The 24,655-nt window shown below is 36.1% G+C and overlaps 1 protein-coding gene and 1 non-coding gene across 4 annotated transcripts; one reads left to right on the top strand and one right to left on the bottom strand.

Annotated features, from left to right (window-relative positions):
* Positions 1 to 1,995: 1,995 nt before the first annotated feature.
* On the bottom strand, positions 1,996 to 24,479 carry st6gal1 (ST6 beta-galactosamide alpha-2,6-sialyltranferase 1). 3 transcript variants are annotated; one of them, XM_077505101.1, is made up of 10 exons: positions 24,458 to 24,479; positions 23,594 to 23,739; positions 22,653 to 22,727; positions 14,039 to 14,245; positions 12,358 to 12,714; positions 10,569 to 10,833; positions 8,591 to 8,688; positions 8,415 to 8,516; positions 8,171 to 8,345; positions 1,996 to 6,879 (listed from the first exon to the last, which is right to left on the bottom strand). In XM_077505101.1, exons 3-10 carry the CDS (start codon positions 22,662 to 22,664, stop codon positions 6,620 to 6,622), a joined length of 1,476 nt encoding a protein of 491 aa, XP_077361227.1. In that variant the 5' UTR covers positions 22,665 to 22,727; positions 23,594 to 23,739; positions 24,458 to 24,479; the 3' UTR covers positions 1,996 to 6,619. The 3 variants fall into 3 exon arrangements, with proteins under 3 accessions (XP_077361227.1, XP_077361225.1, XP_077361228.1); XM_077505099.1 differs by lacking the exon at positions 24,458 to 24,479 and adding an exon at positions 23,837 to 24,310; XM_077505102.1 differs by lacking the exons at positions 22,653 to 22,727; positions 23,594 to 23,739; positions 24,458 to 24,479 and adding an exon at positions 16,910 to 17,001.
* Positions 24,469 to 24,540, top strand: trnaw-cca (transfer RNA tryptophan (anticodon CCA)). Its single transcript has one exon. It is a non-coding gene; the product is annotated as a tRNA-Trp (tRNA).
* The last annotated feature ends 115 nt before the right edge of the window (positions 24,541 to 24,655 follow it).

The raw sequence follows: 24,655 nt of genomic DNA on the forward strand, positions 1-24,655 counted from the left end.
AATAGAACTGCTGTCATTTGGGGACATTGATAAATACAGTTGTGTGTCATCTGCATAACTATGATAGTCAACATCGGCGTTCTGAAGCATTTGACCCAAAGGTAACATATACAGACTGAACAACAGGGGTCCAAGGACTGACCCTTGAGGAACCCCACATGTCATGGCCTTTCGATCAGATTCAAAATTTCCAATAGTCACAAAGTAACTCCTTTCCTCCAAATAGGAGATGACCTCTCACCCCTCTGCGTGTTTGTTTCTGTGTGCCCTGCGATTGGCTGGCAACCAGTCTAGGGTGTCCCCCGCCTACTGCACACAGAGACGAACAACCATCCACACTCACAAGCACACCTAGGGACAATTTGGAGCGCCCAATTAACCTGCCACGCATGTGTTTGGAATGTGGGAGGAGACCGAAAATACCCGGAGAAGACCCACGCAGGTACGGGGAGAACATGCAAACTTCACCCAGGAAGGCCGGAGCCTGGACTCGAACCGGAGTCCTCAGAACTGGGAGGCGGATGTGCTAACCAGTCACCCACCAGTCAGCCCATAAATAAATAAATAAATAAATTAAAAAAAAAAAAAGATAAATAAATACTTTAATGCCCTGGATTGGGTGGCAACCAGTCCAGGGTGTACCCCGCCTACTGCCCAAAGCCAGCTGAGATAGGCTCCAGCACCCCCCGCGACCCTTGTAAGGAATAAGCGGTCAAGAAAATGGATGGATGGATGTTTCAAGGACTTTCACAACACAGGAACTTGCACACATACTGTACATGGCACTACTTACAGTACTACAGTATGTGTACTTTGTTGTCATTGTGTGTAATATATTGTCATATGATATACAATATACGATATTACATGTGCCTCTGATGCAAAAGTAAACTTCAGACTGAACTTTGCCAATGACATCATTGTTTGTTTTTGCCTTCATTAAGTTGTTTGGCTACCTTGCTTCCCTCTGGTGCACATGTGACCGACCGCCTTGTTTTCATCTACCACTGACCCCAAAAGGCTCATTTAGGGACATTAATTATTCAAATGTTTTCACCAAATATCAACTTGATTAATGAGTCCTATGGGTGTTGCGTTTGCATGTCTGCGTGCGAGGGACGCCAGTTGAAAAACAACAAAGAAGTAAACTTGTTCATGTAGATATGATGTCATGGCTGACTTTCATACTTGTAGATGTCCGCGCTCAATGTTTGTTTTTGGGCCTTGGCTGCATGTTGGTATCTTTTCAACGCAAACATGTCACAGCCATGCTTGGGCCTGTGCTGGATCATGGTCCAAGTCCAGCGCTGAATCATGAAACCATTCAAATCAAGGGAACAAATCGCTGGCTGACTGTGAGAATTGCATTACTAAGTGTCCAATTTCCATGTCGAAAAATGGAAGTCAACCTTAAACATTTCTTGACAATAATATATTCTATGTGACCTCACTAGTCTCAACATGACATTGTGGTTAATATTACATTTGCGGAATATGAGTTAAGCAGCAAAATCCAGCCGTTTTTTATCCATCTCAGTGGGTGGCGATTTTGCCACCTGCTGTCGACTGAAGATGACATCACAGTTACTCAGGGCTCAGGCAACGGCCAATCACAGCTCACCTGTTTTCTGAAGCTGAGCTGTGATTGGTTGTTATTGGTTGTTGTTGCAAACTGAGCAATATTAATGTTATCCTCAGTCGACAGCAAGAAGTCAAAATGGCCGCCCCTATGGATAAAAACAACTGGATTTTGCTGCTTAACTCATATTCCGTAAACGTAATATTAACCAGAATATCATCTTTAGACTAGTGAGGTCACATAGAACATATTATTGTTTAATAACAAATAAACAAACCTGTCAAATAAATGCTCAAACAAGTTTGATATCCTAGATCTCAAATTTGAATCACAGTTTATAATTGTGGACAGATAACAGTTGAATATTTGATTGCACTCAGATTTAAGATTGAAATGAACCAGACAGTGAAGCAACATCCTGAACCACAGTCTGCTTTATTGTTCAGGCAGCGACGTTAATTCATAATGTTTCCTACAGTGAAGGACAGAATAGAACAGAACACATGCATGGGATTTGAACCCCTTGAAAACACCCAAACAAACATCAAGAGCTTTTTTTTTTTCTTTTTTCTTTTCTTGTTTTGCCATTTAACAAAATCTGCAGGGTTTCTTACAGGGAAGTGAACACGATTCTCAAAAACCAAAACAGAACGAAACACCATGACACCACATCAGCCAGGGGTGAGGATTTCCAAAAGTCTTTTGTATTTGGTATTTTCTATCTGTATTTATGATCATTTGTTGGTTTTAATTAGGGGTGTCAGACGATTAAAATGTTTAAGCGTAGTTAATGGCACGACTTCAATAGTTTTAATCACGATTAATCGCAAATTTTATATCTGATCTAAATATACAATAAAATCCATCCATCCATTTTCTTAACCGCTTGCTCCTCACAAGGGTCGTGGGGGTGCTGGAGCCTATCCCAGCTGGCTTTGGGCAGTAGCATTTCAGGGTACACCCTGAAATGGTTGCCAGCCAATCGCAATAATAATTCACAAGATTTAAAATGAATACGATGTACTGTAAAAAACGAGTGTGGTATGGATTTGTGTGGAGGTCACTTTTCTGCCACTAGATGGCATAATTGCATTTGTAAGACATTGGTGACATATCAGTGCATTTTTATTTTTATATTAAGATCTAATCTTTAACATGAAGTAACTTGTGAAATTCTGCACATTTTTAAAGTTGTAAAATACAACTTGACGCCAGTCTCCACAAATATATGCATTATTATTTCATTTATTACTTCTAAATTTTGATCTGAACGCATCTGCTGCATTACGACTGGCATTCCCCCAGAACAGGCTGAGGTGGTCATTAAGCGCACCTTAAAAAAAAAAATAAGTGGCATTAAATTAACTCAAAATTAAAACACTAATGTTGACACCCCTGGTTTTAATATTTTGGGGGGTTTTATAACGAGGGTAGACAAAATGCTCTCGCAGGTTCCCCACCCCTGACATCAGTAACGGTGACTCCTCCAAAGGTGAGGATTAGGAAGGCAAAACTTCAGAAAGACGTGCAACTCTGAGGCAAAAAGAAAGCTAAGAGAATCCTCGCAAAGTGCACCAGAAATGAAGCATGCGAGGTGCGATGAGTGGCTGCATAGAGATCAAATGTTGCCCTCAGAAATGCACTGACATCAATAATTCAGCTGTCTAGAAACAAAAAAAAAAATGCTTTCACGCTCTGATAACCTTTTAAATACATAAAAAAAATAATACTAATAAAAAATGTGTTTCTTACTGCTCATAGTCAACAGGGGGCGGAAAAGAAAGCCACAGAAGACGTATTGACAGAAGATGTTTAAATGACAAAATGTCAGAGAAAAAGTCGCAAAACGTCGTGAATATGACAACACCTAAACTGCCCGTCTTTGACCTTCTCTTTGACCGCCAAAAACGTTTAATAACGATCAGTAAAATCACCACGTATATTGCCATAAACGTTAAATAACGTCAACACATTTTTTTATTTTTTTTTTCTCAGTGCAACGTCTAAGTGCAGCGCTGCCTGGTCAATGGGTTGTGGAATCTAAAACACTCTAAACTATGGCCAGGAGATGGAAGCATTGTATCTCTTTTTCATCAATGATCAAAGCCTCTGTCATATCAAAGTTTTTCTTTGATAACGTGTGGCAGTAAAAGAGTTAATAGGAATGTTTTACTTCATATTACATCTTCCACTTTTATCTTTTATCATTTTGGTGTAATTTTAAGAAGTGCTGTCTAATACGATACAATATATCCACCAAAGTCTTTTTATTTTACACAGAAAATCAAGAAAACGGCCTGATGTGATGTATAAAAGTCCTTGCTGAACTGCCCACAAACCTAAAAAGCCAAATGGTAAGCAGGACTGCAGTCATGTTGGATGCAACGATGAACATTTGAGAACAGTATATGATAATCAACACACAAATGATTGTCCGACATAGTCATAGTAATAGAAGTAATTATGTCCAAGACAAATAGGTAAGCAGAGGTGCATTGTGTTTTGTTGGATTCACAAATCAAATATATTTGAGTGTGTGCGTGTGTGTGTGTTGGGTGGGGGGTTTGGATTGTGTTTGGGGAAGTGCTGCCTCCATGAGTGAAAATTCTTCTCTTGTCTCTTTTCAGGCGTTCAAGTCTCTCCTTGTTATGATGGTAAAAAAAGACAGCTACGATATATATTTACGATAACACTTTTTACGCTTACTGTAGCTCCCTGCAAAAAAAAAATAAAAATGCATGTCTTCTGCGACTATAAAAATACTGGTGGTGACAAACTGCTTTCGACATAACAGTGAATAAAAGCAGCTACTAGAAAAATTACATCATGTAACTCCAGTGATCCTTCAAGCAAGCGACTCCTTACATATTTTCGACAATGTACGATAGAAAATTTCGCTCAAAAATTTCAAGTGCTTGCTCGTGTGCATCATCTACTGTTATATTACCCTCAAAAATCACATTCAAGTCCATTTCTTGACAAAAGCTGCCGTTTTTCAGAGCTTAGTGCTGAAAACGTGGATCGTAAATTTCTTTCAAGTAGCTAGTGGTTTTCAGGTGTGCCTCACAGTTGAGAGGTTCTGGGTTTGAATCTCCCTATGCCTCTGTGGCCTCTCTCGGTACTCTGACTTGCTCCCACATTTTAAAAATGTATATGTTAGGTTTAGAGACGCCAAATTGCCAATGGGTGTCCTCCCATTAGTCCCACCTAGTTCTACTGCTATTTACTGCTTAATACAAAAGAGGGGCTTTGGCCCCCTCGTGTGGATTTTGCTCCTAAGCAACTCTGTTGAAAAGCTGAGGAGCGGTGAACGGAACCACAATAACTCACAAAGGTAACGTGTGGAAATATTCCAGGGGTATTTTGAGCTATGAAAGATATTTTTGTGTGCGTGAAAAAATATATATACATAGTATTTCCTTTCAGGAGATTCCCCCACCACCAACATAACACGTGAGTATCAAAACATCAATATGAGATGCAATTAATAAAAAAAAAAATGCAAGACAAGTTTTGCAAATTAAAGACATTCATTACCCCCCAAAACGATTTATCAAGTATGCTCTGGATGTATCAAACTGTTCTTTTTACATGTTTTCTCCTTCAAGATGATATGTGTGGCCAAAAAAAAGAAGAAAAAAGTCTCTTTTCAGCAACTTCTGATCATGAAAACAATCAGGAAAAAAAAAAAAATACAGTTTGAGAAATACTCCAAATAGGACATTTTCGATGGGAATTAATGGTAACTTAATGGAAATGTATAATTCAGGCATATATATATATATATATATATATATATATATATATATATATATATATATATATATATATATATATATATATATATATATGTACACACACACACAATATTCATGTCAATCGTTGTCAATTAATGTTTCGTTAAAACACCCATGTAAAATAGATTGCTCTCCTTGCCCATGCGTGAGGGCATTACTGTACCTAATTGCTTTCCTTCAGTCAAGTTTTTATTTCCATCAAGCTACCTTTCATTCCCATAAATTCCCACTAAATTCCCGTGTAAAGTTCCCAACTAGGCATGGGCCAGTATTACGATTCTGACTATACGATGACTGTGCAAGAATAACGCAGTTTCAGGGCTTTGTGTATTGTTTTTTAATTGTTTGGGTATGGAACACTTTTCATTGAATGTGCTCTGTTGGTACGTTCGTAAACGTAAAAAATAAAAAAAAAATAAAAAAATCCAAATGCAATCCACCTGCATGATAACATTTCTCCCAAAATGAGTAGCTACTGCTCTGCTCTTCTCAGTTTTGTGAAGTAGCATCAAAGTGGAAACAAATATTAGCTATTCTTAGCTAGCTATGCTAGTTAGCGTGTTATCTGCCTCGGTAGCAAAACATAAAAAGAAAAAAAATTCAGAGTAAATTCAAAATGTAGTAGTTAAAGAACTTATTTCCTATAAAACGAGTAGCTACTTCTCTGCTGTTACCGGCTTTGTGAAGTAACTTCAGAGCGAAAACAAACAGATGTTAGCTATCCTAATTAGCTAGCTAACTGCCTCTGTAGCGCGTCTAAATTATTTAGTTCACCAATTGTAGCTCTTATAGATTGTTGCAAACATTGCAAGAAAGCATTGTACTAGTATATTAATGTTATCTTAAATTTGTCAGAGTGATGGTGACGCTTATAAATAAAAAAAAAAATCCTCCTTCTACCGTTACCCTCACTGATTGCTCACACCAACAATGGAAGGTGGAGGAGTCATGTCACAGTGAGTGCATTGACGACTTCAAAAGCAAAACAACCCCAAAAAAACAAAAAAAACAAAAAACAAACAGCTTGTACCGCTAATGGAAAGTTTTAAAGAGTGACTTATTAAAACCGTCTGTACCTTGAAACCGGTAACCGGCCCATGCCTATTTCCAACTTGGAAAATTCCCATAATTCCGCAACTCATTAATTAATGATATCGTCTACGTGACACATATTTTCAGCAGGCACATCTAAAAGATTTGGACTCCAGTGTGTATTCCAACCGACTTGTCATGCAGGGCGGTTTTAACCTGCACGCGTCGCGTTGCACTTGAGGCTGCTGAATCCGGGCAGCGTGACGCGCCCGTGGGCGTAGATGTCGCTGTCGGGCCCCTGGTTCATGCGCTTGACCAAGTTCTTTTCATAGAGCAGCGGGTGGTAGGCGCCCAGGGTGCAGGCGGCGTCGTAGAAGCGCTGGTAGTAGTGGCACAGCTCCGTCTTGCGGCGAGACGGCAGGAATTCGTACACGTGCACCACCTCGCATATGGACATCATCAGAACTGTGCCTGAGTGGAAGAAAGAGAAGAAAACTCCAACTTGGTTGAAAAGGAGCTACTGTGCATTACAAACTTTTGAAGAGAGTCACGAAAACAGCTTTACAATTTGTATCTGTAACTAGTTGGTTAATATGGCCTTTATTAGGTGTTTGACTGCCAAAAATGGCAAAATAAGTAAAGTATCCCTTTAAAGATTATATATATCTTAATATGAAAAGAAAAATGCACTGAGTTCTCGCCAATGTCTTACAAATGCAATTATGACATCTAGTGGCAGAATACTGACCTCAACACAAATCAATATCACACAAATTTTTTTATAGTACAGTTCAACTTTTTAATTTTAACCCAATTTATGAATTATGAAATTACTGTATCAATGACTAAAAGCTGCAGCCATATTTATGTTCAACATTTTCCCCCCACTTTTTAACAAGAGAATGAAAACTATACTAAAATGAAAACTAAATACAAAATATTTTATTGTACATTTAGAACCGATATAAAATTTGTGGTTAATTGCAAGTTAACTATTGAAGTCATGCGATTAATTCCGATGAAAAATTTTAATCTCCGACGCCCCTTAATTAAAACCAACAAATGCTCATAAATACCAGAAAATACCAAATGGCTTATGTGGTGTCATGGTGTTTTGTTTTGTTTTTGAGAATCACGTTGACTTCCCTGTAAGAAACCCTGTGTATGAAAACTTAGAAAAAAAAATTGTACATTTAGAGCAGATATTTTGCGATTAAAGGGTTACTTGACTCTTTGGGACATTTTCAGCAGTAAAAAGTTAATATTTTTTCAACAATTAATGTGGTAGCTTCCTTATTTTTCATGTACAATTCATACCTTTAAAAAGGTAATTTTTCTACGACTGATGACATCACCTGTGCTGAGGAAGTAGGTAACGACCAATCATGGCTCAGTTTACTGACCAAACCCAGAAAACAAGTGAGCCATGATTGGCCATCACCTACTTCCTCAGCACAGGTGATGTCATCATAGTTGACAGCATGTAGAAAAATTACTTTTTAAAGGTATTAATTGTACATGAAAATTAATGAAGTTATCAAATTCATTCTGACAAAATATTATTTTTTCACTGCTGAAAATTGTTCAATGAGTCACGTATCCCTTTAATCATGAGTTAACTATTGAAGTCATGCGATTAATTGTGATTAAGAATTTTAATCGCATGACACAGCGACTAGAAAAAACAAAAACAAAAAAATAACATGAAGTGACAATAACGTTGAGGGATCAACAATGAAAGTCAATCAAAAGCGCACGTTACCTAGCATGCCAGATGAGGGCGGGTTCTTCTGGATGGGCTCCGGCATGTTGTCCTGTATCTGCTGCCAAATCTGCCAGAGGAAGCGCGGGTGCAGGATGTAGAAGGGCTGCTGGGGGTGCAGCCGCCTGTAGCGCTGGTACTGGCTGAAGATGGGGTAGTCGGTGTGGTCTAACCACTGCAAAATGGACGCCGTCAGCAAAATGTTTGACGCTTAACATCGATTATTTCCTGTCGTATGCAACACCTTTGTGAGGTTAGCGGAAAAGGGGGCGGGGTCCCACGCCACCAACACGCCCGAGCTGTACAGCGAGCTGGACAGGAAGTGGTGCTCGTCAGACGACATCACCTGCGAGACAACCCGCGTTATCGTCTCAAAGGTGGAACGTTAGTTTGTGCATGTTATTATTACTGCGGCTTTACTTGCGAGTTGAAGAGGCGGATGGTGGTTTTGGAACCGACGTCCTTCTCGTAGCGCTCGGTGGGGGCTCCGTTGAAGCGCAGCACGGCATCGTGGGAGTCTGACAGTTTCAGAGTGGGGAGAAAAAAGGAAACGGTTAAAATGGGAATGAGAGAAAAGAGATGGAGGAACTAAGAGAAAAATCAAATGCCTTGTTGCAACTGCATTCCACTTTTCTCGTAATTCCATTATTGTTAAGGGAAAATTACAAAGAAGGGGAAAAGACTTTGCAAAAAGAGAAAAAAATCAAAAAGGAAACTAAAAGTGAGATGAAAGAAAGCAGAGGAAGGGGAAAAAGGACCAAAAAAAAAGTAAACGAATGATTAAAGGAAAAAAGAGTGAAAAAGGAAACAAGAAAGCGACAAAACATGAGACAAAAGGTGGAAAAGAAAAAAGAAAACAGAAAATTGAAAAAGACTAAATGAGGCAATGAGGCGGGAAAAGAGGAAAAAGAAAAGAATAAAGAATAAATAGTGAAAATGACTGAACATGAGATGAAAGGTGAAAAAGAAAAAAAGGAAAAATATAAAAAAGAGGGGAAAATGAAATTGATATCCCTCTTTTTCAAGTTTTAAAAAAAAGAAATAAGGGGGAAATGACAAAAATGAAAAAAAAAAAAAAGAATTCAGAGGAAAAGGGAGAAGGGACCATAAAAAACATGAACAAAAAGAATTAGGCAAAACAGAAAAAGAGCAAAAAAAGGAAATACAGACAACAAAAAAGGGAAATGAAAAAGAAAAAATGGAAAAAGAAAAAAAAGCAAGAAAAACGGAAAATTTATATCCCTCTTTTTCAAGTTAAAAAAAAGAAATAAGGGGGAAATGACAAAAATGAAAAAAAAAAAAAAAGAATTCAGAGGAAAAGGGAGAAGGGACCATAAAAAACATGAACAAAAAGAATTAGGCAAAACAGAAAAAGAGCAAAAAAAGGAAATACAGACAACAAAAAAGGGAAATGAAAAAGTAAAAATGGAAAAAGAAAAAAAAGCAAGAAAAACAGAAAATGTATATCCCTCTTTTTCAAGTTAAAAAAATGGAAATAAGGGGAAAATGACAAAAAATGAAAAAAAAAACAGAATTCTGAGGAAACGGGAGAAGAGACTATCAGAAAACAGGAAAGAGAAGAATTAGGCAAAACAGGAAAAGAGCAAAAAAGGAAAAAATACAGACGAGAAAAAAGAAAATGAAAAAGGAAAAAAAAGGAAAAATAGAAAAAGAAATAAAAAGGCGGTGAAAACGAGGAAAAATGTATATCCCTCTTTTCCAAGTTAAAAAAGCAGAAATAATGGGAAAATGACAAATGAGAGAAAAAAATAGACAAAAAGTAGAGTAAATAAAAGTAAGGAAAAAGAGGAAAAGAAAGAAAAATAAGTGAAACAGAGAAAATAGGAAAAAAGAAAAAAGACAAGAAAAAGGAAAGGTAAAAAGCAGAAAAGGACAGAAATAAAAGGAAACGCATCAAACAAAAACTGCAAAAAAACTCCAAATGAAGTACCCAAAAAAAAAAATGCAAAAAAAAAAAAAAGGAAATGAAGTACGCGTTTAAAGGGATATTAAACTCATCAAGTCATTTAAATCAGTAAAAAGCTAATATTTTGTCCAGAATGAATTTGATAACTTCATTCTCTGTCATGTACAATTAATACCTTTAAAAAAAGTTGTTTTTCCACTTGCTGTCAACTGAAGATGACATCACCTGTGCGCTGAGGAAGTAGGTGATGACCAATCATGGCTCAGTTTGCTGACCAAACCCAGAAAACAGGTGAGCTGTGATTGGTCGTTCGACAGCACGTGGAAAAATTAGTTTTCAAAGGTATTAATTGTACATGAAGAAGAATCAAGTTATCAAATTCATTCTGGACAAAATATTTACTTTTCACTGCTGAAAATGGCTCAATGAGTCACGTATCTCTTTAAAGCTTTGTCACGTGCTCCCTCCCACCTATCTCTTTGCCGAGGCCGGCGTCCCGAAGCGAGCCGGCGGACGACACCACGGCACAGCTCTTGAACGGTCCCACATCGGCGGCGAGTGGCTTGGGCGGCAGCTGCGAGGCCCACGGCAGAGAGGAGAAAGACGGCAGGTCGGACGTCAGTGTGGACAGCGCCACCTTCCGCCGGAGCTGGCACAGGAGCTCGGCCCCGCTCAGCTGCGGCCTGCGAGCCATGGCCGCCGCGTCGGGGATGTCCACGCCGTATTTGTTCATCGCCTAGACGAGGGAACATCAAAAAATGTTTGACCGCATTCATTAATTTACTGTTTTTTTTTTTTTTTTTTGTGCCTATGGAGGATCAGAAACTGCCAAAATTCAAAATAAATAAATGACTAAAAGTGAAATTAAAAATAGATATAAAAAAATATAATTAAAAAATTATATCCAAAAAAATATATAAAAAAGAAAAAATATATATAGTATATACATATATATATATATATATATATATATATATATATACATATAAATAAATAAATACATTCGTATTTAATTTTTGAATTACATTTTTTATATCCGTTTTTATTTTCACTTTTAGCCCTTTATTTATGTATTTAGTCATTTATTTATTTATTTAGTCATTTATTTAGTCATTTAATTATTTTTAATTTTGGCAGTTTTGGGCAGTACTGCCAAGTCGAAATGTTATTCAAATGAGGGGGCAAACTATCAAAATAAATAAATGACTAAATAAATAAAATAAATGACAAAATAAATAAATAAATGACTAAAAATTAAAATAAAAGCAGATACAAAAAATTAAATACAAATGTATATATTTATATATATATATATATATATTTTTTGCTCTTTTTATTTCCATTTTTAATTATTTTTTATAATTTTTAAATGATATTTTTTATACCCATTTTTATTTTCACTTTTAGTCGTTTGTTTGTTTATTTATTTATTTATTTAGTCATTTATTTATTTTGAATTTTTGCAGTTCGCCTCCTCATTTGAATAACATTTCGACTTGGCAGTGTGGCCCAAAACTGCCAAAATTAAAAATAAATAAATGACTAAATAAATAAATAAATGACTAAGAGTGAAAATAAAAATGGATATTAAAAAAAAATATCATTCAAAAATTAAATACAAATGTATTTATTTATTTATTTATTCATATATCTATATTTTTATTTTTTTTCCCATTTATATATATATATATTTTTTGGATGTAATTTTCGAATTATATTTTTTATACCCATTTTTATTTTCACTTTTAGTCATTTATTTATTTTGAATTTTGGCAGTTTTGGTCCTCCATAATTATGTGCAACGCTGGTCAATAGAGTTGTGAAATCAACACCCATTAACTATGGCCAGCAGATGGCAGTATTGTATCTCTTTTCATTTGGCTCAAGGTGTATGAAATTACAATTAAACATGATGAAGCTGATGAAATCGAACGCTTTCACAAAAGCTTGTTTTCTCCTTGTCTTTTTCGATTTTCGCTTATGACACTCAACTGATCTATTTTCAAATTGTGATTACTAAAGAACCTAAACGGATACTTTTTTTTCTAATGAAAGAATGGAATCCAATCTTTCACATGATATCCACCATGTTTTTATACTCACACAATATTCTGTTTGCCTTGAAAGATGAGTGAAAATGCTCAAAATCGGCTTACACTGTCTGGGTTGTTTTTTTTTTGTTTGTTTTTTGGATAACATTTGACAGTCAGAGAGTTAAAAACTCGCCATCGATGCCTTTTGTTTTTGCCGTCGCACTCACCTGATAGTTGGCGGCCACCTTCTTCAGCCTGTTGGACAGCATGCTGCTGGACATGTGCTCGTTCCACACCTTCCCCAGGAGGCTGTTGGGCCCGAAGAACTCGGCGTCGCCGCCTTTGCCGCTCAGCTGACCCCGCCGGCGGCCCCCGAAGAGGGTGTCCAGCGCTCGCGCCAGGGTCCGCGGCAGCATGCTGGTGATGAAACCGCCGCCCTCCCTGGGCTTTGGCTTGGTAGGCTGGTGATCCCGGGTGTGGTTGGGCGAGGACAGCACGGGGATGGGCCGGCGGGGGTCGCCCGGGACCACGCCGGGGAGCTTCTGGGGGTCCACGTACGGGAGCTTGGCGCTACCTCGTAGCGCCTGGTGGGGAAGGTCGCGGGATGGGGTTAAGTGTACAAATGGGAAGCTACATTTCAATTGTTTTTTGTTTTTTTTAGTGTAAGACAACTCGATAGCTGTCAAAATTAATCGATTACTCGACAAGTAATTGATTATCAAAATAATCGACAACTATTTTATCATGGAGGAATCGTTTAAATTGTCCTAATCTTCTGATTTCAGCATATCAATCGTAATTGCTCACCGAATTCTGTAGTCCTGTATGAAAGAAGACTGATTATCTTCTGTATTCAATCAAAATAAGATATTTGCAAACATCTGTTTTTACTTTGGAAAACAATGATCGAACCAGTAACTCGGGGTGGGAACCTCTGCGTACCTCACGATACGATACAATATGCGATACAAGGCTCACGATAATGATTATCTCATGATATGACGATACCGCGATTATCGATATATTGGTCAGGCGATAAATCCGCAATAATATACAATAAAACTAATCATTAAATAATAACAATAATGTAAAACAAATAAATAATAAGACAATAATAATAATAATAATAATAAATACATAATAAAAATAAAATACTTACATAATATAACAAAACCAATATAAATATAATATAAATATATATTACTATATATAAATATAAAAAAATAAAAATAAAAATAATAAAAAATAATAAAAATTATTAGTAATAATAATAATAATAATAATAATAATAATAATAAAACTAAGCTCTTCTTCGCCCATATCCCCACCACTATTATGAGGCGCTCCCCCTAGTGGCCCTCCAAGTTATTGCTCAATAAGTAATGAACAATGGAGCCATTATGGCGGCTGTATTAATAACAAATATTGCGATACTTGTGTAGGCGTATTGATAATCTATTGGGAGACAAAGTATCACGATTTATCGTGTTTATCGTGATATCGATATATCGTCACACCCCTACTGGTAACATAGTACATCATCAATCCCCCCCCCCTAATTTTTTTAGTCACTATATGAATATGAAGTACAAAATAAACACCCATTACTGGTTAATAATCAGTTATCAGGGGAAAAAAATGTTTTTGTAATACCCTTTAATCCAAAATTAAAATGAATCCAATTAGTCAATTAATTGATTGAATAATTCATATATTAATCTATTCTAAAAAAACAAATAAATAAATCAAAAAACCAAAAATAGATAAAATAAAATAAATAAAATAAAATAAACAAAATAAGTAAGATGAAATCAACAAATAAATAAAAATAAATAAATAAATAAATAAATAAATAAATCGATAAAACAAAAAACAGACCTCACAACGGTAAACGCTGCTGTCGCGTACCTTGACGACGGCGTGCGTGCGAGGCTGGGCCCGGGTACGCGCCCGCACGCCGAAGATGGCGTCGGTGACGGTCACGCTGTTCTCGGCGCACAGGGCGTACAGCAGCGTCATGGCGACGCAGAAGGCGGCCATGCAGAGGGCGCCGCGGCGAGCACGGCGACGCAGACGCCACAGCAGGCTCACGCGGTCCATCGCTGCCCCGGGGATCTGCAAAAAAATAAAAATAAACCATTGGAACATGTCAATACACAGAATGCTGAAAATCATGATCTCATCTCAATTTAATAAATCAAGTTGACTGAGTATGAAATATCAACATTATTACTAGTTGAACACAAAGCTGCTATTATTTTGTACAAAGACAACAGGTATGCATGCTTAGCCTCCATTGTCGCAGTCCGCTTTTCTGCATACTATAATATTATGATTTATGAATATGTCCTTCCAAAGCATACTGTAGACGATTTTGCGATATCGCGTTTGTATTGCTCCAGAAGTGCTCACTGACCTGCTCTCGTACGTTTAAGTGTCCAGAAGGATGACAAACGTGTCAACTGAGGGGGGTATGGCTTTTGTGAAATGTCATGTTTTGAAATAAAATATTTTACAAAATGAAAAGAAATCAGATTTAAAAATGAAAGCAAATACTGTATTTTATTTCATTGAATCAAATTTTTAAAATCTAAAGCATTTTTAAGAATATTGTAAACTATATTCTTATTATTTTGTTAAATATTTTGGACTAAATTAACATCTCAGCAGGTTTATTATAGTTTTGGAATTTTCATTTTAGTTAGTTTTTATTTCATTTTGAGTTTTGTTTTTTAAATTTAGTTCGTTTTAATTCGTTTTTAGTGTGGTTCTGTTAGTTTTTATTAGTTTTAGTTACTTATAAAAGCTTACTTTTAGTTTACGGTAATTTTAGTTGGTTTCAGTATTAGCTTTTTTTTTTTTTTTTAAATGAGTATAATTTGTGAGCTATATTTAAAAAACACCATGAATAGTGGCTGCTGCTAGATGACGTCACTTCTGTGTGACACACTTTCAAACGTCCTTATTCCGGTTAATATAAAAATAAATCTACTTAAAATCACATTAAAAATCATCCACAAAGGCTCATGCATTAAATTAATTACCAAAGACTAAAACGAAGGACATGTTTTGCTATAATTACACCGGTATGGCTGGTTGAAAGTGCTATGTAAATAAAGATGACTTGACTTGTTACTTTTAGTTAGTTTTGTAAACATAAAATGTAGTTTCAGTTAGTTTCATTTTTATGTTATTTCGTTAACAAAATTGTTTTTGTGAATTTTAGTTTTAGTTTTTCCGTTAGTTTTAGTTAACTAAAATAACTCCATCTCAGCAAAATAGATATATATCGGAAAAAAAGTAAAAAAACAAAAATAGACACTTTGAATAATTTTAAAATAAAATAAAATAAAATAGGCACTGTGACTGGCTGGTGACAAGTCCAGGATGTACGTTTCCTTTTGCCCAAAGTCAACTTAGAGACAGTTGCATAAAGTAAAATGGTGCTTTAAAAATAATAATGCTTTCAAAATAAATTCTGAAAATAAAAGCAAAAATAAAATTCATTACCTTCATTAAGAGGGGCAGACTAAAATTAGACTACACTAGACTAAAACCCTCATTAACTCATTTGCTCCCAATAACATATAAATACGTTTTTTTTAATGTTCTAAGTGTCCCAAAGACGTATTTATACGTGTTTTTTTTTTGTTTTTTTTAATGCTAGAGCATGCAGAAGGCTTTGATGCAGCCTCTCAACTGCAAAGAACAGTTGCAGAAATGGTAGTTATTACACAAACGGCCAGCAGGTGGCAGCAGAGCAAAGTAGATCAACCAGGGCCATCTAGAAAAAAAGCTCAATTACTTACAATTTTAAATAGATTTGTGAAAACTGATGAAACTTAGCTCTCTTCTAATGCTAATTGCTGCAAAACGGAAACAGATAGAAACATACTTTTTGAATGAGTTAATAAACAATAACTGGGACTAAATCAGTATGCATTTTCGTCGACTAATGAAGACGAGACGAAAATGTATTCCACACAAAATCTATGGCTATTTTAGTTCATTAACAAAAACAAGACAAAAATGTTTTTTGTAAAATCTTCTCACTGCTAATCTGTGACAAATAGTGACACGCCCACTTTCAAATCGGCAGCTAGCGAATGCAACATGCACGAACACATGGGACTGACAGGAGGTGGATTCACGGTGACCGGTTAAAAAAAAAAAAAAAAAGTAGATTATAGTTATAATGCAACATTAATCCAACAGCTATAAAATTCCAATAATAATGCTCATCCGACCGCAAACTAATGCTGGCTAATTTACTAGTTCATAGCATGGAGCCATAGTAGCCACTTGTTGATATACTCTAATTGTGTGTCAAGTTGTGTTTTCATCAAAAAAGATGAGAGAAAATCTGATGTGAAATAGTTTGAGATCCAAAATGTTCAACATCATATGCTGACAAAAAAATAAAAAAAAAATAAAAAATATATATATATATATATATATATATATACAGTGGTAAAATGATTGTCCTGAACAAAACACTGACAGTTTTTGTTGACTGGACGAATAAAATTGTGGGGGTTTTTTTGGACTAAAATAAAGACTGAAATGCTGGATTTATAGTCGACTAAAAATGGACTAAATAAAGGGTTGACTAACTACGTTAAAAATTAACAAGTGTGATTGACACCGGACTAAAACTGAGACTAAAATTAAAAAAGGCTGATAAAATTAACACCATGGTGAACAAGTTTTAGGGGGATGAAAAAAAAAATCCAGCTAAAGTCAGGAAATTGATTGAAAAGAAAAATCACGGAAGCAAACCTGAAAAGTACTTCTGGAAACCACGACGAGACGTAAATCCGACGGGTAAGAATGGAGGTTAAACAAGAACTGTTGCTAGAGTAAAACAAAATTCTCAAATGTTTTGGTTTTTTGAAGATAGGCATCTGAATACTAATGAGGCCGAATGCATCAACCCCAAATAACAAGCAAGGTGGCATTCCAGACATACATTTTGCGCTTATGTTTCAGCAAACGGCCAGTGTTTCCGACGACAGACAGTGGTTGATAAGTCTAAATCTAAAGCAATGAAATTAACAATCCTCTGTTTCATTTTCTTGGATTTGACACCAGTTGGACGAGGTGAAATGCGTCCGCAAGTGATTGCCGCTGTGGCTTTGCCGCCCTCGTGCTTGTAAATCTCAAACTGGTCCAGATGATGAGCATTTTTTTCCCCCCAATTTGACGCCAAATGAAACAGTTTACAACAATTTCAAATAATAACCACTGAAATGAAAACAAAATGAAATTAAGTTGACTAGTTTTCTGACGTTTTTTTTTTTTTTTTTTTTTTATCCGTTGCCATCCAGTGCCTGTGGCCTTTTTCCCCATTGCTTGACTAATTGTTGTGTTCTTGTTCTCAGATTCCAGACGGCTTACGGAACGAGCCGTGGCCGTCGTATCGTCAAGAAGAAAAGAGGCAGTGAGAACGAGTTCGACTCATACTTGCCCCGCAGGCAAGTATGAGGGAGAAAGGGAAAGATGAGCAACTGTAGAAAACGAGGAGGGGAAGTGAAATGCGTTTGCCCCAAATATAAGAGAGAGAAAGAAAAAAAACCCAAAACGAAACAAACAAGGGAAAATAGGAGAGCATGCTCCTCCCACACTTGACCCGGTTATCACTGACACTTTTCGTGGATCCGGTCATGATTGACGGCTTGCTTGCATCTTACTGAAAATTAATCTGCTCTTTTCAGATAATGACCAAGGGAGGAGATTTTCTCTTTTTTTAACAACTGACCTCGGGAGAATTAAAAAAAAAAAAAAAAAAAAAGCAATGAGGCCTTTCAGTAGGCTGCTGCTCCATTTTGCTTTGACTGGAGCGTCCTATTTATCTTTTTTTGGGTGGAGGGCACGGGTATCGTATCACTGTGGATTATTCAAGTACTTGCTGGTTTCACAGACAGTAATCCTCATTTAGTGGACCGGGTGGACTAAAACTTAACATGTCTGACTTTGCACATATAAAGTATGTTGACTCACAATTTGACACCGGTGATGTTAGATACAAATTTGTTTGCCAGATGGATTCCAGTACATACAAAATATAAAATAAGGTTGGTACTGACACCCTAATCGATAGTGGTGTGCGATACTGCAAATGTTGGTATCGATCCGATACCAATAAATACTAGGGATGTAAACGATAACGGCAATATCTTGATATTGCGATATTAAAACTGCCATAATATATCATCGTCGTCATGTCACGATATTAAAAGCAGCACATCTGTTAAAAGTCTAATTGATTTCCATTTGTGCAGTTGTAGCACCCTCTGGTGGCTATTTTTTTTAGTGCAGTTTAATTTTCACAAGGCATGTTTTGGCCCTTCTATGTTTAAAATCCACTCTAATGGTCAGATGAAGGAGAATGTAACATGCTTGTGAACAGAGTCAAAATGTGGAGGAGCTCAATGTGTGCTTGCATTAGCAAGTAAGTGCCTCAATATTTTATATTAGGGGTGTCAGGCGATGAAAAATTTGAATCGTAATTAATCACATGACTTCCATAGTTAACTCATGATTAATCACAAATTTTACAACTGTTTTAAATGTACAATAAAATGTACAATAATTTTTTCCCCCCAAGTTTTCATACTCTTGTTGACATAAAAGTCGGGGCAAAAATGTTAAACTAATACGGCTAATACGGAAATACGGCTGCATCTTTTAGTCGTTAATACAGTAATTTCATAATAATTAAATGAAATATAAATAATACAAATATAAATAAATATAAATAAAACAATAAATAAAAAATTGAGTTAAAATAAAAAAAGATGTACTGTACTGTAAAAAAGACGAGTGAGCTATCTAATCTTTAAAAATTGTGAAATTCTGCACACTTTTAAAATTGTAAAATATAATTTGACCCCTGTCTCCACAAATACATGCATATTGTTTTTTTTTCTTCTAGATTTTGATGTGGACCTGTCTGCTATGTTGCATTTGGAATTCCCCCAGTACAGGCTTTCCAAATAAGTAAGTTAAAATTAATCGTGCATTAAAAAAATAGTGGCGTTAAAAAAACTTTAAATAAACTCAAAATGAATGCACTAATTTTGACACCCCTATTTTATATATATTATATTTATATATCCATCCATCCATTTTCTTAACTGCTTTTCCTCACTAGGGTCACGGGATGCTGGAGCCTATCCCAGCTGGCTTCGGGCAGTAGGCGGGGTACACCTTGAACTGGTTGCCAGCCAAGCCAGGGTATATTTATATATTTTTATATACATTTCTCATATTTTTAGAATATTTTTCATTGCTATGATGTACAAAAGCACAATATTGTGTGTGTGTTTTTAGTAGGAGTTTTTTTTTTTTTAAAACAATATTGTGGCCTTTTTTTGTATCGCCAACCTCCCCACAATATCGTGATAATTATCGCATCTTGATGTTTGGATATCGTTACATCCCTAGGAAATACAGGGCCAGTATCACTGATATTGATACTTTTTGAAAATTATATATAATAAAAAAATAAAATAAAATAAATAAGGTAGCTGTATCATTGAATTGCTTATTCTCAATCAAATTTAAACTTGTAAGTGTTTTTGTGTTTTCTTTTTCTTTTTTAAACAAAATTAGGACAAAGTTAATTGATAAATAGAAAATACTTTATCAATGTTCCCCCCCCCAAGAATTTTTTTTCCTGTTCTTAAACAAAGTGCAAAAAGTGATAATATGAAAAGAAATGTAAGCAAATATTTTATCATATAATGTTCAGAAACTACAACTCCAAAAATCTTTCTAAAAATTCTGCCTTCAACACTTCTTTTTTAACCTAAATAAACAAGATGTAAAAGATTATCATGGAGCAACAAATATAAACTATAAAACACCAGACCAAAAAAAAAAAATCAAAAAAAAAATCAAGTACAATACTGTATGTGATCATGCAATCAACTACAAAGATGAGATACTAAGTTATGCTTGGCTTCTGGGCTTTCTATAAGTTAAGTTTCAAAGCAAAAGATCAAAGGTCAAGTATGCAGCAATGTCAACTATGTAAATTGTAAAACTTGTTGTTGGACATGTATGTGGCCAGAAAGTTTTTCGGTGGGGGACAAAAGTATGACCTTGAGGAGATATCAAAGGTCAAAACTGTATTTGAAAAATAAGTCACCTCAAGTCCTGAGGTTCATCAGAAAAATTATCAAAAAAAATGTATTTGTGATAATCCATATCACAGTGCAGCACTAAGAAGCTGATTTGCTGGAAAAATATAACCCACAATTTTTTGAGTGAAACAAATGTGTATTTGTATGGTTGTGTAACCAACAAGAGCATCTTTACAAAAAAAAGGGGGGGGGGGTCCATCATGGTTGCCCGAGGAAGGGGTGACAGATGGCAGTGGCACTCAGTATCTGCTTAAAGATGTCGGCCTGAATCCCCGTGTTCTCTCTCCAGAGTGAAATGCTGATTACGTGACCCATCTGTAACAAAGCTGATTGGACCCTTATCGCTCATTGGCCGCAGAATACATATAGTAAAAAGAAAGAAAGAAAAGCATGAACATATTACCAGCTAGAAATGCACGAAGCGCCCCTGCGAGAACAGAATTAATTGCAGCGTCCATTCGTCCATGTTAGGTTTGTTTGTTAGCACCGGTGTCGGTGTCAGATGTGGTCGCCTGCAGATGACGTCACGCTACAGGATTGTCTGGAAATTGTCCGTTTACAGTTGTTCAAAATAACAACATTTATGGATTAAAATTGTAAATACATCTAAAAATATAAAATCATGATACTTTAAGAGTGAGAAAAAAAATGGATCGAAGAGCCTTCGCGCTTTCCGGTGACGTCAGTACTAGTGTTGTTCCGATACCGTTTTTTGACTCCCGATATCGATACCCAGCTTTGCAGTATCGACCGATACCGATACCATACCATTTTTTTTTTAAACATGAAAAGCTGTCCTGCCACTGGTTCAGAGCATTCAAGGGCCAATAGGATATCTTAGATCGGCATGCAGTGAACATGTCACATACCAGTGAATGTCCTGCACGATCAAGACACAGCATGCTGCATCCAAAATCCTATATTAGCTTTGGAATTAATGGTATCGGCATGTTACTTGTGAGTAGTCACCGATACCGATACCACTGTTTTTATGCAGTATCGGCACCTTTGCCGATACCAGTATCGGTATTGGAACAACACTAGTCAGTACAGCAGCGCTATCAAAGTTAGCTTCGGTTTCTTAAAAACACAGTCTTAATGATAATAGGAACACGTTAACAATCTAAACTGACAATATTTGTCACATCTGAGACAATTATTTTGTGTATTTATCATTTAGTCAATGTATTTTATTATTTATTCAATATATTTTGTGTTTATATTCTTAGGTTTATTTACGTTTTTTTTACAATTTCAGTCCGTACATTTTGTTATTTAAATCACATCTTTAATAATTTCTTTTCAATGTCTGACGTCAACTGGATCATTTCCAGCCAATCCTGTAGCGGGACATGTTCGGTTAGGCGACCCCGATACGATCCTGGCAGCCCGATCACTATGAACCTGAAACTCTTGATGGATGGGGGGATTAGATGTACTGAATATAGTTTAAAAAGGTTGTGAAGCAATAAGAAAGTTAAATGAGCACATTCACTGCCAATGTTATTTGGCAAATATCCATTGTAACTGTTGTAACAATAAGAAAGTTAAATGAACACATTCACTGCCAATGTTATTTGGCAAATATCCATTGTAACTGTTGTAACAATAAGAAAGTTAAATGAACACATTCACTGCCAATGTTATTTGGCAAATATCCATTGCAACTGTTGTAACAATAAGAAAGTTAAATGAACACATTCACTGCCAATGTTATTTGGCAAATATCCATTGTAACTGTTGTAACAATAAGAAAGTTAAATGAACACATTCACTGCCAATGTTATTTGGCAAATATCCATTGTAACTGGGAGGGCTTTTACAACACTTCTGAAACAGGGAACGTTTTTTTTTTTTTTTTTTTTTTTTTACAATTTCAGTCCGTACATTTTGTTATTTAAATCACATCTTTAATAATTTATTTTCAATGTCTGACGTCAACTGGATCATTTCCAGCCAATCCTGTAGCGGGACATGTTCGGTTAGGCGACCCCGATACAATCCTGGCAGCCCGATCACTATGAACCTGAAACTCTTGATGGATGGGGGGGGATTAGATTTACTGTATGAATCATTAAAAAATATAAAGTAGAGAGAAAATTGTGAAAATGTTGTATTAACTGTATCCTAAAAATGGCAATAAAATAAAATAAAATAAAATAAAATGCATGATAATTTGAATGCTGATTGTTGACTAACTTGACATGTTGTCCTAGACGGGCATTACCGATAGCTTAGTAAAATTGGGAGTCCTGATGTGGACGACGAGTCACTATTAGCTTGACAACTATTTGAGCTGTGCATAAAATCAACACACCTTTGAATGACCGACTTTGTCATTCACCCATCCGTGTTCTGTGTACTGTGACTTGTACCTTGTAGCCCATTGTCCGTTGGCGCTGTTGTTGCTTAGAAACGCGCTGCTTCCATTAGGTCTCCCCTCATCCCGCCTGCAAACACAAAGATATATTTACTATTTACACAGGCTATGATAGACAATAACCACTGTATGTGCTCCAATAAACTCAACTCAGAACAGCACACAAGTCAAGATTCCGTTCTTCTCTTCGCAAACAAGTACTCCGAGGTGGATATCTTGCGTGATCAAACATGCTCTTACGTCGACGTTCCCTGTTTCAGGAGTGTTGTAAAAGCCCTCCCAGTTACAATGGATATTTGCCAAATAACATTGGCAGTGAATGTGTTCATTTAACTTTCTTATTGCTTCATAACCTTTTTAAACTATATTCAATTGCATTTGAGAAACAAATATTGCAACATAGAATGAAATACTCATTTGTTTTCAAAAGTCACAGAGAGATACAGTGGACGGAAAAAATTCAGATGTTAGGAACCACTTTGGATTCCCTTGTAAAGTATATGTATATTCTGTGTTTGCATTATCTATAAAGAAAATAATATGTATTAATATGTTACAAGTTTTTGCTGAGGGAAACCTATATAGACGTTGTGTGTTTTGTTTCAGGGAAAATAAAGCATGTCCCAGATGAGGGAGGACAATACCAAAAATTTTTTGAATTGTATTTTTCTTTTTTTTTTAATCAGACAGGAATTTGATTAAAATCGGAAATATTATTATTATTATTATTATTATTTATTTATTTATTTATTTATTTATTTATTTTCTGGGGGGGGTGTATTTATTATAGCCCAGCCCTAGATAGAGCTATAGATAGATAGATAGATAGATAGATAGATAGATAGATAGATAGATAGATAGATAGATAGATAGATAGATAGATAGATAGATAGATAGATAGATAGATAGATAGATAGATAGATAGCGTTGGCTGACCTGTGTGAAGTAGTGCTGCTCCTCGTTGCTTCAGCATCGCCCCGCACCTGCCGTCTTGCTCCCTTTACGCGGTTTCCTCCTCCGTAAAGTCGACCCTAGGGCCCGGGGCAGGCCATCGCTTGTGCCGCCATGCCCCCCGTCGAAGCCTGCCAGTGGGTACCAAGTCGCATTTGGAGAAAGAACAAGCTCAGATTCGGCCCGCAGTCGCGCGAGCAACAATTTCTCAAAATATATCACACTTACAGTTCCGCCTATTTTCAAAATAAAAATGTTGAGTCACATTTTTTTAGCTAAACACCGGTCGCTGTCGATGAATTGGACACATAGATTTGCAAAATAAATTCATAATAAATACACAAATGGCTATGGCCTGTCGTAGAATCTACGACATTATAATTGTGAATCGCGAAGTAGTTTAATTTGGAAAATGTACTGAGCAAAATCCGGTTAGCTTGGCTTTAATGATGATGACTTGATTTTGCTGCAGTCAAGGCAAGACACGCAATATATAGCTGCAGTGGGGAAAAGGAGGGAAAAGAGGAACACGTTCATCGCCATTGCCAAATGCCAATGGAAATCATTTTTTAAAATAAACGTTAATTAAGACGACAAACAATGTTAACTAAAATGTACGCGCCGGATTAAAAGGATAGGATCATTTATAGTCATTATTTTAGCAGTTTGGAATGTAAAATTTACATGTCAGAACGCATTATCTGGCTTGCCATTGTTTGTGTGTGTGTTTTTTTTTTGTTTTTTTTAATTTTTTAAGAGTGGATTTGGAAGTCTGCCATTAATAATACCATGTAATTACGTTGGGTAATTTTCACAGATTTAACTTTATATACACCATAAAGTACCCACCGCGTGTCTTAGACCTCGTGGCGCAACGGTAGCGCGTCTGACTCCAGATCAGAAGGTTGCGTGTTCAAATCACGTCGGGGTCATGTTGTTTTCCTTCCTCTCATATATGACGCGATTGTTTTTTGCTTTTGACATATGCGAAACACTTCTCACAATTTAGGGATCCTGAATTGTCGTGTGAAATTTGACTTCTATGAC

The sequence above is a fragment of the Festucalex cinctus genome, chromosome 18 (assembly GCF_051991245.1).
Source record: "Festucalex cinctus isolate MCC-2025b chromosome 18, RoL_Fcin_1.0, whole genome shotgun sequence".
NCBI classification, from domain to species: Eukaryota; Metazoa; Chordata; class Actinopteri; order Syngnathiformes; family Syngnathidae; genus Festucalex; species Festucalex cinctus.